General features: G+C 31.5%; 1 protein-coding gene across 1 annotated transcript in view; it reads right to left on the bottom strand.

The window, feature by feature from the left end:
* PCLO (piccolo presynaptic cytomatrix protein) overlaps positions 1 to 13,684 on the bottom strand; it is a 400,611-nt gene that overhangs the window by 126,444 nt on the left and 260,483 nt on the right. The window contains exon 9 of the mRNA XM_015134174.3: positions 13,524 to 13,614. Coding sequence (XP_014989660.3) covers positions 13,524 to 13,614 — 91 coding nt within the window. The remainder of the gene's footprint in view (positions 1 to 13,523; positions 13,615 to 13,684) is intronic.

Genomic DNA, 13,684 nt, shown 5'->3' with positions numbered 1-13,684 from the left:
TTTGGTTTATGCCAGTTCACTTGGTTTAGAATAAGAAGGCATAGGTTTGACAGTAGCACACTCCAGTCCCTCCTTTCCCCATTCAATTTTAGAGAAGAGTGATGGGAGAATTTGCAACCAAATAATAAAAGAGAAAGTACCAAGATATGAAAAAAGGTGTTGGAAGCCAGCATTTCTCAGTCAAGACTAAGCAGAGGAAATGCTTTTGGCTTAGGCAGCCCACAAGTTATACTACATGGTTTAATCTGCAGTAGCTGCAACTAATTAGTTAGGAAACATTACATTTGTTTTGTCAGTATAATTTCCATTTTTCTATTACTGCATATACTTTTATGTATGTTTATATCTATATTTTTCCAACATTATAAAGATGAGATTATTACATCTTTTAATATTATAGCTTTTAGCATTATAATCCAAATATGAATTGCATACATATCTGTTAAATGAATTAGTAATTGGCTTAATATTTCTATATCTTGGTATGTATATCTGTATAGAACAAAGTGCCATATATGTCTGATTATGTAATAACTATTATACTAACCTATATTTTGGAGGGAGTTGAAAACTGATTTAGAGAGAAAAGTTCTCAATTTGCTGAGTCATTTTAGGTACATAAATAAAATCCAGATGCCAAATTATTTTTACACTACAGGCTGAACCTGTTCTCATCAAAATCAATTTGCATTTGGTGAAGGAGATATTCAATATAATTCAACAGCTTCTACTTTCCTATATATATCAGGGGCTAATTTTTCACTGAAGAGTCATTTAGTATAGTTATTTTTGGTTATTTTCGTTACTGTATTAAAAATAATTACTACTATCTGGAATGGACAAAAATGTATTTCATGGTGTTAATAACTGGGCTAAAAATATTCAAACATCCCATTGAAATTATGCTTTAAGCAAAAAGTGAGCTGCTTTTGTTTATTTTCATCTAATTTTCTATTCTATAGGATGTATTGATCTTTTGTCAAAACATCTCAAAACACATGACTTTGAACAGATGGATTTTATTTGATTTTTGTTGTTTGTGCCAATATTATTTTACGTTAAGTGTACTTGATTTTTCACAATCTCTTCAGCATTGTCTTCAGGGATGGAAGAAAAGAGTAACACTTGCCAAGTGTCTCCTATGTGTCTGACACTATCCCGTAGCTTTTTTTTGCATTGCCTTTCTTTAACCACCTCCACAACATTTTGAGTTATGTACTATTCATACCAGTTTTACGACAAAGCAGCTGAGACTGCTAAGGAGAGTTAGAAACTTGCTGTAGGTTGTCCAGCATACAAAAAAGCTGATAACTCATTGTTTTTCTCTTGACTTTCACATCCTTGTTCTTTCTACCTTTGATCATCACTCCAACTGCCAAGAAAATATTCTAGAAAATCAATATAAATCCTTACTCCTTTATTGAATCCCACTTCTCCTTGCTTATTTTTCTACTGCCAGTTCACATACATTTTACATTTATATGCCTACGTTTCACATTAATATTACCATCTATCCTCCTATCCTTGAATATTGTGAATGTCTTCACTCTCATGTAATCAATTATTCATTCCTTTAATTTTATTTTATTAAGAGTGGATAAGAAAATGTGTTAAGCTACCTCCAGCTGGAAGCAAAGTCTATAATGTCACTTCCTTAGCAGGAACACAATATCCAAGCAACCTGTCAGGAGAAATGATAATGTTTCTGTGAAACTCACCCTGAGAATAAAAACTTCCTTTGTTACTGAGTAAATAAATCCATGTTTTCACCAGAATTTACCAGGAAGAAATTGTGATTTCAAAAGAGATTCAATCTGAGCTTTACTCTATTTCCATAGCTTTATGCTCAATATATTCCTAAACAAGGCTTACAATGAAAAAGTGAACACTCTGGGAGGCTGAGGCAGGTTAATCACGAGGTCAGGAGTTCAAGACCAACCTGGCCAAGATGATGAAACCCTGTCTCTACTAAAAAACTACAAAAATTAGCCAGGCGTGGTGGCAGGCACCTGTAATCCCAGCTATTCGGGAGGCTGAGGCAGGAGAATCACTTGAACCTGGGTGGCAGAGGTTGCAGTGGGCCGAGATTGTGCCACTGCACTCTAGCCTGGGCTGGGCAACAGAGTAAGGCTCCGTCTCAAAAAATAAATAAATAAATAAATAAATAAATAAAAAGAAAAAGAAAAAGAAAAAAAAAAGAGGAAAAAAAAAGGAAATGAATACTATGTAATTGCACTATCAAAATAATAAGATAGAAAAAGCCATTTTATATGGGAAAGGAGAAATTCAGTGTTAAGGCCCACTTTGTAGGATCTGTTTAGTTCCAGCAGTTAGGGTAGAACACACTTGTCCTGAGGGTGACAGCTTTGCTTTCTTTTGGTCTTCTACGAGAAACAGAAGAGATGGCATAATTGTTTTAACTCTTTCTATTTTAAGAATTGGCTGATCTGAAAAAAATTAGTTTACTCATAAAATGTTCATATAATTGATATTGAAGAAATGTTAAGTGACTCTTAGCCATAACTTATCCAAATCACATGGAGTAGCTCACCATATTTTGCCTCAGTACCTCTTTATTTACCATACCGCATTTGAGAGCAGCAGTAGACTCACAAGCAAAGGTGATCCAACCTATTTATTCAAACTTTCGTGTATCTTATTCATTCATTATGATTAAGCTTCCTTCAGAATTCAACTTTGAAGCAAACAAAACAAATTTTTTTAAAAGACCTCATAAACGAAGCTATATTTTCAATGATTTCAAGATGCCAATCTTCCCTATCAAATTAAACTTAGACTATTTATTTGTCTACTGGGCCCAACATATGCTGGCCCTAGCTTTTTATATACTCTGGTCCCTTTCATATACTCTGTGTTGCAGCAAAACAAAACAAACAAAATAAAAATAGTCTATTATCCTGCATATTAAGTAGATAAGTCACTGAAAGGAAAGAAACAGAGCTAACTGTGGTCTAAAGGTTATAGTTAAGACTCAATATTAGATGCTGCCTAATTTTCTGATAAAATAACGAGGGTTGGACCACAAGCTCCCTCCCATCCCACGCCCTCCCCCACAACCCCAACTCTGCTCTAATGGATCAGGTTCCCTCGCTGAAAAATCCTCTTTATCAAGGGGGTCAGGAATTTCCGTTTCCTGCCAGTCTGAGGAACTATTCAGCGGAGCCAACCAAGTTTCCCTGTAGGACCTAGGGGCGCTCCAACCTTCTGATACTAAAAACCCAGCCTTGCACAGGCTCTGGTTGTTCAGTGTTCCCCAGTACAACCCCGTGTGGCTCTGTGTCATGTGTGGTGTCCTGTTGCCCCAAACTTTGAGCATATGTGACTAATAAGCTGCTGTTGATGTCATCTGTCCAGTGTCAGGTGCAATGTGCTCAGCCCTCGCCATAACCCCAGGACAGGCAGGAATCTGTCCCTCACCACCAGGATGATTAGGAGGCAATTAAATTATTAAGTATTGGACAAAATATCAACCTGATAACTAACCAAAGAAATAATACTTAGAGCAAAATGATATAAAATTTGGCTTCTGAACTAAGTTACAATATCTTTTTGTGACAATTATATGATTTAAAATTTCCATAGTGGAAAATGAATGAAAAACAATTTCTTAGTTTGGGAGTGCAAAGTAGTAGAACTTTTCTGATAAGAAATTTGAGAAGATGTTTAAGGAACGTCTAAAATATCCTTTTCCTTTTACTCACTGATTTTACTTCTGTAAATATATTCTAAGGGAATAATAAACAATAAGGCAGCATTTTTTCATTGCAGCATTGTTTATATAATAATGGAAAGGGGGAGAAGACATAAATGCCAATCAATTAGAAAGTGGTTGAAGTAAATAATTAAACATCTATACAATGTAATAAAATCCAGTCATTACCTTTATGTTTGTGAAGAGCTTTTGAGGTAAAAGGAAAATGTATTTACTGGGCAATTTATACCATATTAAAGATATGTATCTGAACTATATTACAATGTACTTTCAACTTTTAGTGTGCGTGCACATGTGTATAAAAAAGGCAGGAAGTAAAGGAAAAAATATAAATTGTAAAATTATGGCTTCTATTTTTAGCTTTGTAATTTTTACCACTACCATATTTTATAGGAAATATTTTACATATTACAATATATTTTTTTATTATATATACATACATGCAAATATATATATTTATAAGTATACATAGAAGAAGAAGGCTGAGAATGATACATGCATTTATCATTTAGCTACTGTAAGCTGAAAGCTAGGGGGACATTTGCCTTTGAGATCTCTAGCTATAAAGGAAAGCAGAGTAACAAAAATATTCATGAGAAAATGGGGAAATATGTGTTCTCTATATTCCATTGGTAAAATTATTTGAACAAAGAGCATTGCAAAAATTTGTACATGTTAATATATGTACACATAGTTTATGAAACATATTTTAATTTTCAACATATAGCTTCATGTGTTCATTGTTTCAGGTACATTAGCTCCACTTCAAGTGGTAAGTTCTTTAAGCAAGGACTATACCACAGACTTTTCCCATACCTATCAAAAAATGCTGCCTTATAGTTTATTATTCCCTTACAATATATTTACAGAAGTAAAATTAGAGAGTAAAAGGAAAAGGATATTTTGGACGTTCCTTAACCATCTTCTCAAGGCTGATTCCATATTCAATATTACATATCTACTTGTTTATAGTAGGAGATAGTTCTTTATTTATTGTGACTCTTCTTTCTGTTAGTTTACATTATTTAAAATAGATTTAACAGTTACAGAAGGTGGACAAATTGTGTTTATAGTATTTTTAATTATTTAGGTAGAACATGAGAATTTTGTTGTAGCTGCTTTTTTAAAACTAATCTGCTGATCACAATATTATATCTTTGAGAACTGTCAATAGGATATATAGAACTATTCTTACCACGTTTCATCTATAGTCTGAATATAAATCTCTGAATAACTTCTATTTTAGGTTTGTAGATTTTCATTATAAACACTTATAATCAAGGAAAAAAGAGGAGAATATTTGTATTTGGAAGAAATAATCATACTTTCAAGTTATTTCAGAAAAAAATAGAAAACCTTTAACTACAAAGTAAGTAATATATTTATTTTTATATTTCATGTCCCCTAAATATTTATGATTATCACTATTTTCTTTAGATTTCTGCATGTATAATTTACTTGGTTGCATAGTGGGACTAATAAATTTACGCAAATAAGATCAATATTACAAGTGTAATAAATTTAATTCAAAAAATCTTCCCCTATATTTGACAGAGGGCTTATTGCTGTGTTTATTTGTATGTATGCACATATGTATCTTCCCTGCAAAATGAATACATAATCAACTCAATGTTTTCACATATTGCCAGTGGTGGAAATTCCATTGATAAATACAAGAAAATGGAAAGTCTGACTAGCTATTTTTGTCTTTTTTAAAAGCTGTTCTTAATCACTTCTACTCAGATTTTTAAAATTTTAGGTAGAAAAACTTTACCACTGAGTAGCAATGAAGGCAAGGAGAGGTTAAGAATTCTATAACAGGATGAGGACACAGTCTGTGAGTTTAATCATGGCTAATTGTCAACTTTCTTTAGGATTCTAAGAATGTCACAATCTTCCTCAGAAACTTAATGGACTCATTTATGAAACATTGATAAGATATCTGAACTATTTTCTTCAGATTTCTGAGATCTCTCAGAATATTGTTGTCTCTTTCAGTCTGATTCAATTATTTAGAATTGTTATTAGGTTGTCAGATGAGTAATTCTGGCTGGTATATTAGAAAGAGGTACATTAGGCCTGCAGCTTTCTTTTTTATGCACATGAAATCAATACTATAATGGAATATTTAGAAACCATCATTTATAGAATCTTATGCCAAAACAAAATTCATTCATTACCTGTGTTTTATTTTATATGTAATACTTTAAATATTTAAGTATAAAAAAATTGTACAATCAAAACAATTTTGAGAATGACTAAAAAAATTCAGAGAAATATAGTGTTTTTATTACTATTTCAGGAAATACATTATAAAAGCTGCCAAAATTATAATTAAATAGAAAGATCACAAAATAAAATAAATAAAATTTTCTCCCAAAAAATGAGTTGTATAGCTGGACAAAACGTTAAAAAACAACCAACCATTTCAGCATTTTGGAAATTAAACAAAAGTTTATAACAAACTGAGCAGCATTTGTTCATGAGAAGCTACTGATCTTCAAGTAAGAACACTAGTGTATTAGTCTGTTTTCACACTGCTAATAAAGACATACCCAAACGGGGCAATTTCCAAAGAAAGAGGTTTATAATGGACTTACAGTTCCACGTGGCTGGGAAAGCCTCACAATAATGGCAAAAGGCAAAAAGTCACACCTCAGTGGATGGCGGAAGGCAAAGAGAGAGCTTGTGCAGGGAAACTCCTCCTTATAAAACCATCAGATCTCATGAGACTTATTCACTATCATGAGAACAGCACGAGAAAAACTTTCCCCCATGACTCATATACCTCCCACCGGGTGCCTCCTACAATACGTGGGTATTCAAGATGACATTTGGGTGGGGGGCACAGTCAAACCATATCAAGTGGGAATATTGGTCGTGATTGGCTTGGGCTGCTTCCATCCCCAGCTCAGTTGTCATGATAACTCAATTGGACAGGGCAGGGTATGAAAACCAGAAGCTTTATTGCTGGAGGGGATGAAACAAGTGGTAGACTTGCAAATTATTTGGGGGTTAAACTGGGAGACTAGGAATTGGGACATCCATAAATAGATTTAATAAGTTCTCAATATATCCCTGGGTAAATGGAGGCTGAGTGCACGTTTGGCAGAAACCAGAGAGAGCCCAAACTGTTCACACAAATTTAACCAAAAGAAGGTTACACAGATGTGCAGCACAGAGAGAAGTTTCAGTGGAAAGTAAAATCATAGTCATACTTGGAAACTGTCAGACTCACAAACTGCTTGTGCTTTGAATGTCTCTCCATTTTATATACAAATTTATCAACAAAGTTTTGCAAATCTTAATGAAGTCAAAATAATGAAATCATAAAAAATAGGTACAAATAGGTTTTCCAACTACAATGAAACTAAGTTAAACATCAAGAACAGAAAGAGACTGGAAAAATCCCCAAACATTAGGGAATGTAAAAGCATGTTTCTAAATAAACAATAGGTAAAAGAAGAAATTACAAGGGAATTAAGAAATCTTTTGAACTGAATAAAAATTAAAAAAAAGAAAAATGCATGGGATGCAGTAAAACAGTCCTTAAAGGAAAATACTTCGTTTTAAATGTCTATGTCAGAAAACAAGAAAGCTCTCCAACTAATTAATTTTTCACCTTAAGAATCTAGGAGAAAAAAGTTAACTAAAAAATAAATGAAAGAAAAGAAATAGATGATATGTAGACCAGAAATCAGTAAAATAGAACACAAAAAAAAAATGGAGAAAAAATCAATAAAAGCAAAAGTTGAGTCTTTGAAAAGATTGACAAAATTGACAAATCTTCAACTAGCTTTACTGAGAAAAAATTGAAGACACCATAATAAAAATTAGGAATAAAAAAGGGCTTCACTGTGTGACCTAAGAGAAGTGAAAAGAATAAAGTATTATGAATACATTTGTGACAATAATTATAAAACATAGGTGAAATGAATACACTTTTAGAAAGACTCAAATTACCAAAATTGATTCAAGAAGAAAGAGAACATTTAAATAGTCTTATAACAAACAAAGGCATTGAATTAGTAACTGGATGTCTTCTTACTGCAAAAGAATGCTTAGGCCAGGTGACTTCATTGGTGGATTCTACCAAATATTCAAAAAATGAATACTACTAATTCTTCACAAACTCTATAGAAAAACAGAGCCAGAAATACTTCCCAACACATTCTACATGGTCAGTATTATGAGATTACTCAAAGATATCACAAGAAAACAAATCTACAGAATAATATCGCTCATGAATATCAACATACAATTACTTAAAGCAAACTAAATCATGAAACATTGCTGGCAAGAACACAAAATGACACACTCACCTTGACTATGTGGCAGTTTCTTAAGTAGTTAGACAGAAACTTATCATACAACCCACAAATTTTATGTCTAGTAAACTACCCAACAAAAATTACATATTATATATCTATACTAAAACGAGCATACAAATATTATTTAAAATATGGGGAAAAATCTCACAGAAAAACAAAATGTTGACTTTTTAAACAATGAGACATATTTAGCAATAAAAAGGAGCAAACCAGTGGCACATGCTACAACTAACCTAAAAACTAGTAACCTAAAAAACTGGTCAATGAGAGAAATCAGACACCAAAACTGTACATTGAATGATCCAATTTATATGAAATGCCTGGAAAAGGCAAACTTACAGAGACAAAAAGTAAATCAGTAGTTAGTTTTTGGATGAGGGATGTTGGAAGCAGAGATTGCTAACGGCCTCAAAGGAGTTTTTTGCAAAGATGGAAATCTCTAAAACAGGATTGTGGTGATGATTGCACAACTCTGTAAATGTATTAAAGTCATTGATTTGTACACTAACAATAGATATTTATGATATGTAAGCTACATCCAAGAAAACTGTTAAAATAATGATAATAATAATAATATAAAGTTATCCACATGTGGTACTACTGCCAACTAGGATCCAATGAGCTCTGTTATAATTTGTCTCTATTTCTAAAAACTCATAAAGATGGTGACTAATGCAGAACAGAAAATGAGCCCCTATTTCCTAAGAAGACAATGCTATCTTTTCAAACTTAACAACATTTTTAGTGTTCTTCACTATTATAATTGCTAAGTCTTTCTAGCCTTGCAGATGTAGCCAGTCCATTATCGAACTGTACATAGCAAATGCCTTTCTTAAAAGCCAGAAGAATTTCTTTGGCTTGTTTCAAACAGCTGTGTTTCTGAAGCCATAAGATGGAGTTTCAAATAAGAAATAAAAGGAGACTAATTTTTTTGAGCATCACATTTTGTTCTTTTTTTTTTCTGTTCATTTCTCTTTAAGAGAAGAGGAAATAACATTTGTTGAGCATACAGTAAGTACAATACTTTGTGTTAGGTTCACTTACAATTATGAGATACACGGAGTTCATTTTATTTACAGATGAACAAACTTATTCTCAAAATTTACATGTGTTAGAGCTGAATTTCAACACAGGTATTTATAATTCCAAAACTTATTACCTATTCTCTCCACTCTGTTGCCTTGTGTTTTGCTGAGGACTTTCAAAACTATTGTACAGTTGTTGATAAACACTTATATCTTTGAAGTTAACAGGTTAAAAGTTAAAGGATATATTTTCTAAAAATTGTGAACCACTTAATAGAAGATTACATGCCTGTGTTTCTCTCTAGGTACATTAAAAATTATAAATCATGGTGCACCTGTACAGCTGTGTGTGTATACACACACATACATAGTTATGGGTATGAACAATAACTGTATAAATTCCTTGACTGTTGTCTCAGTTGTTCCTAAAATTTTGTAGTAATAATTACTTACATTTCAGGTCCTCCTACTAAATTGTTAGTACATTAAAAATCTGGGTCTTTGTTGTGTTCATTCTATTAATCTAGCACCCAACAAAATTTAAGTCACACCATGGATGATAAATGAATGATCATCAATGAATAAATATTTAAAAATGTATCCACTATGAGTTACAGAAACAGTTTACTTTATGCTATATACGTTTTTTAATAATGAGAAAAAAGTATATTTCCTTTTTGAAAAAAAAATTCACTGTAGATATTGTTATAGCAGTGGCTTTCAAGCTTTTGGTTTGTGGAAACATATATCCTCTTTAATATTACTGAGTATCTCAAGCAGTTTTTCTTTATATATGTTACAGCTATAGAAAAAATAGTATATTTTCCATATTGTAAGTTAAAATTGAGAATTAAAAATATTTATTAACACATTTAAAATAATAAACTTGTTCCATGTTAAAATAAATATTTTATTAAAAATAACTATTTTATAAGCAAAATTCATGAGAAGGGGAATGCTGTTTTAAGTTTTTGTAAATCGGCTTAATTTGGACTTAACAGAAGCCAGTTGAATTTTCACAGCTACTTCTGTATCAAATCTCTCGTGAAGTCACACATTAAATAACCTCTGAAAAACTATATTGTATATTCATAAATGGATGAGCGTGAAAAAGGCAAATTCTGCCTTTGCATTACTATTAAAATAGTCTTGAATTGTGGACCCCCCCGAAAAAATCTTTGAGATCATGAGGGTCCCACTGACATTATTTTGAGAACCACACAGGAGAACGTTGAAAACCAAACAAAACAAACCATTACTTCTCTCTTCTATTCTGAAATTATTTTTGTTTTCCTAAATAATTTTTTTCTTTTATTTCCCAGGTATGCTTGTTTTATATAACTTTTATAAACTATTTATAAAGTTAGAACTGTCTATTAAAATATTATAAAAGGTTCATAGTAGTTTTACTATCAATGAGTTTATGTAACCAAAATTAAAATTCACTAATGGCCATTTTCCACCATAAAAGAACAGATATACTACATTTTATTCTTTACTACTTCCTTGCTTAAATCTTTGTCTTGTCTCACAAAGACAGCTAAATTATTAGTTTTGCTAGCTTTTTCACTATTGATGAAGTTTTGCATACCGCTGTTTCACTGTGAACATGAAAAACAGACAGTAATTATACAATTTTATTATGGAAAATTTAAACATATGGAAATGTAATATAAGACTACAATAAAATCCAATGTGGTTAATCTCTAAGTCCAACAATCAACAAATTATGTTCAATTTTATTTCATCTACATCTCCACCATTCTCTACCCTTAGCTAATTGTGAAGTAAATTTCAGATGATATCATTTAAATCTGTAAATATTTTAGTTTGCATTTCCAAAAGATACACTCAGTGGTAATTATAGTTAATAACAATATATTGTATTATAGAACAATGCTAAGACAGTTGTTGTAATAACTCTAGCTAATTAATATCAGCATTATCTCATGTAGTTATCACTGTTTCATGAAACATATAAACTTGTATATATACTTCAAAACATCGTGATGTATATGATACCATTTTATCAATTTAAAAAATACATAAATTCAACTCAAACATTAACATATAAATGAAAGTATAGCTAACAATAAATCCTTAATATTACCAAATATTTAGTCAATCAAACTAGGCTTTTTGTTGAGCAGAAAATGACACAGATACTAGCCAGGAGTGTAAATGTTCTTTGCCATCGTTTCCCTGGCACTGGTTTAAAACTTCCAGACACTGTCAAAGATTGTAAGTTCTGGTTCTAGCCTCATATGGAGATGTATTTAAAACAATTAAAAGTAGAAGTAGAATATAAAATGCAGATTGTTTTAAAAGACTTAATATAGTATGGGATTATTTTTCCTAAGACATATGGAAAATATATTCAGTAGTAATCAATACAGGGTAACTATAACAAGGAAACCATTTTTAGTATTACTTTAGGTAGATATCAAAAGAAAAAGGGGCATTCAGAGAAAAGATATAGTACATTACTAGCAAATTTATTGTCCAAAACAATAACCTTTTCTCTTTTTGTGAAATGTATATACGGAAGAAATTGAATTTACTTTTGAGACTAGAATATTTACTAAAGAGCTAGCATTTATTTTTGCAATGTTATGTTTTAAAACTTGTTTCTAGTTAAAGTAAAAGAATAACTAAAGAGTAGGAAAGATAAATAATAAGGTTGAAGGAATAGTTCTTTTTTTTTTGTAGAGTACTTATATGTATATTTTTTATTATACTTCATGTTCTAGGGTACATGTGCACAATGTGCAGGTTTGTTACATATGTATACATGTGCCATGTTGGTGTGCTGCACCCACTAACTCATCATTTACATTAGGTATATCTCCTAATGCTATCCCTCCCCCCTCCACCCACCCCACAACAGGAATAATTCTTAATAGAGTATAAAATAATACAGCTAGAAAACAGGCACATTGGCATAGGTTCTGATGATTTAGGAAAAAAATGATTTTAAGATTTCCATTGTACATCATGAAAAAATAATTTTGGCATTGTTAGAAAATATTATGTTGTTTTGCTTTATGAGCTGGAGGAAACTGAAATCGTTTTTAGCAAGTAATTACTTCCACAAAAGGAGCCCTTGGATTTTAAGATTCACCCTGGAATTCATCAGTACTTAAAATACAGTTTGAACAGCAATAAAACTTGAAAGTCTGAATTATCTCTCTCTGGTAGAAGAAAAGTTACCTACTCTTAAAAGGAAAATAACATTAGACTCCTAATCAATTCATTTTCTGTGAAAATAAGAAGATATTTGCTCAAAGCAAAACCTGTTCCTCGTCCACATGTTCCACTGTCTAAGATCTGCAAGGAACAATAGCAATTACACTGAAGAAAGACCCTGTTTGTTATATCAGTGCTTAAAAAAGAAAATACAGTACATATACCATGTTAGATGTACTGCCTATACATATATAATACATAAATTATATGTATTTGAATATTTTCTATTGATGCACATTTTCCATGAAATTCGAAGAACATACTTTACTAAAAATATAGATAATATTCATTTTTTGAAATTTCTTTAACTTGGAACAATTTATATTTCATCTCATTGATTTAAATATGGACTATTTAATTATAATATAAAAATGTCATATATCTTTCAAAAAGCTTCCAGGTCATGAAAGGCAAAGGAGGATTGAGGACCTATCAGATTGGAGGAGTTGCAAGAGTCAAACAATTAAATGCAATGTGGGATCCTGAACTAGATCCTGAACTGGATCCTGGACCAGAAAAAAAAATGGTGGGTTAGTGGAGAAATTCAACATTTGTATAAGGCTTATAGATATTTTAATATTATCATATATATGTTAATTTCCTGGGTTTGATCACTTTTTTGGGATTAGAAGTTAACATTAGTAATGTTGGGCAAAGAGTGGGCAAAAGGAATGTCTGTATTACGTTTGGAAATCCAAAATTATTTCCAAATAAAAAGTTCACCATTAGCTTTGGCTTATAAAGGAACACAAACAAACAAAACCCCAGCATAAATTGACAGTGTTCAAGTTGAGTAGAAATAGGGGAATTTATTCTTAGAAGAATTCAAGACAGATTTTTAATTTCCTGTGTAAGAATGTCTTGTATTCCTACAACCAGTGACCATATTTCTTAATACAGCAATTCCTGCGGAGCATTGTAATACCAGGTGCATTAAAACATATGGTTAATGAAAAGAATGATGCAAATAGGTACCATTTAGTACCTCCTCATATTGATGATCATGTCATAAATGTCTTTTATGTTCAAATGTATATCCTGCTTGTTTTTTTACATTTCTAAAAACACAATTTTGATATAAAAAGTTTTCCAAAATGTCCTGAGTCATCTAAAATGAAACCCAAATGTCAGTACATATGTCAATCTGACATTAGAATAAAAAAAATTAGATTATATGATTTGCTTTACCTGAAACTGTGTGATCCTTTGAGTCTCTTGTTATTTTTATCCTTGCGTGAGGAAAGATGTAGTGCATAGTTTTCCCGTTCATCTGTATGATCTAAGACATACATGTAATAAGGTAAAAAAACCAACATTAAAGACACTTAAAGTGCAATATATATAATTAG

This window comes from Macaca mulatta, chromosome 3 (assembly GCF_049350105.2).
Source record: "Macaca mulatta isolate MMU2019108-1 chromosome 3, T2T-MMU8v2.0, whole genome shotgun sequence".
Classification (NCBI taxonomy): Eukaryota; Metazoa; Chordata; class Mammalia; order Primates; family Cercopithecidae; genus Macaca; species Macaca mulatta.
Note: the sequence above shows the minus strand (reverse complement) of the source record. Positions and strands in the feature narration are given on the sequence as shown.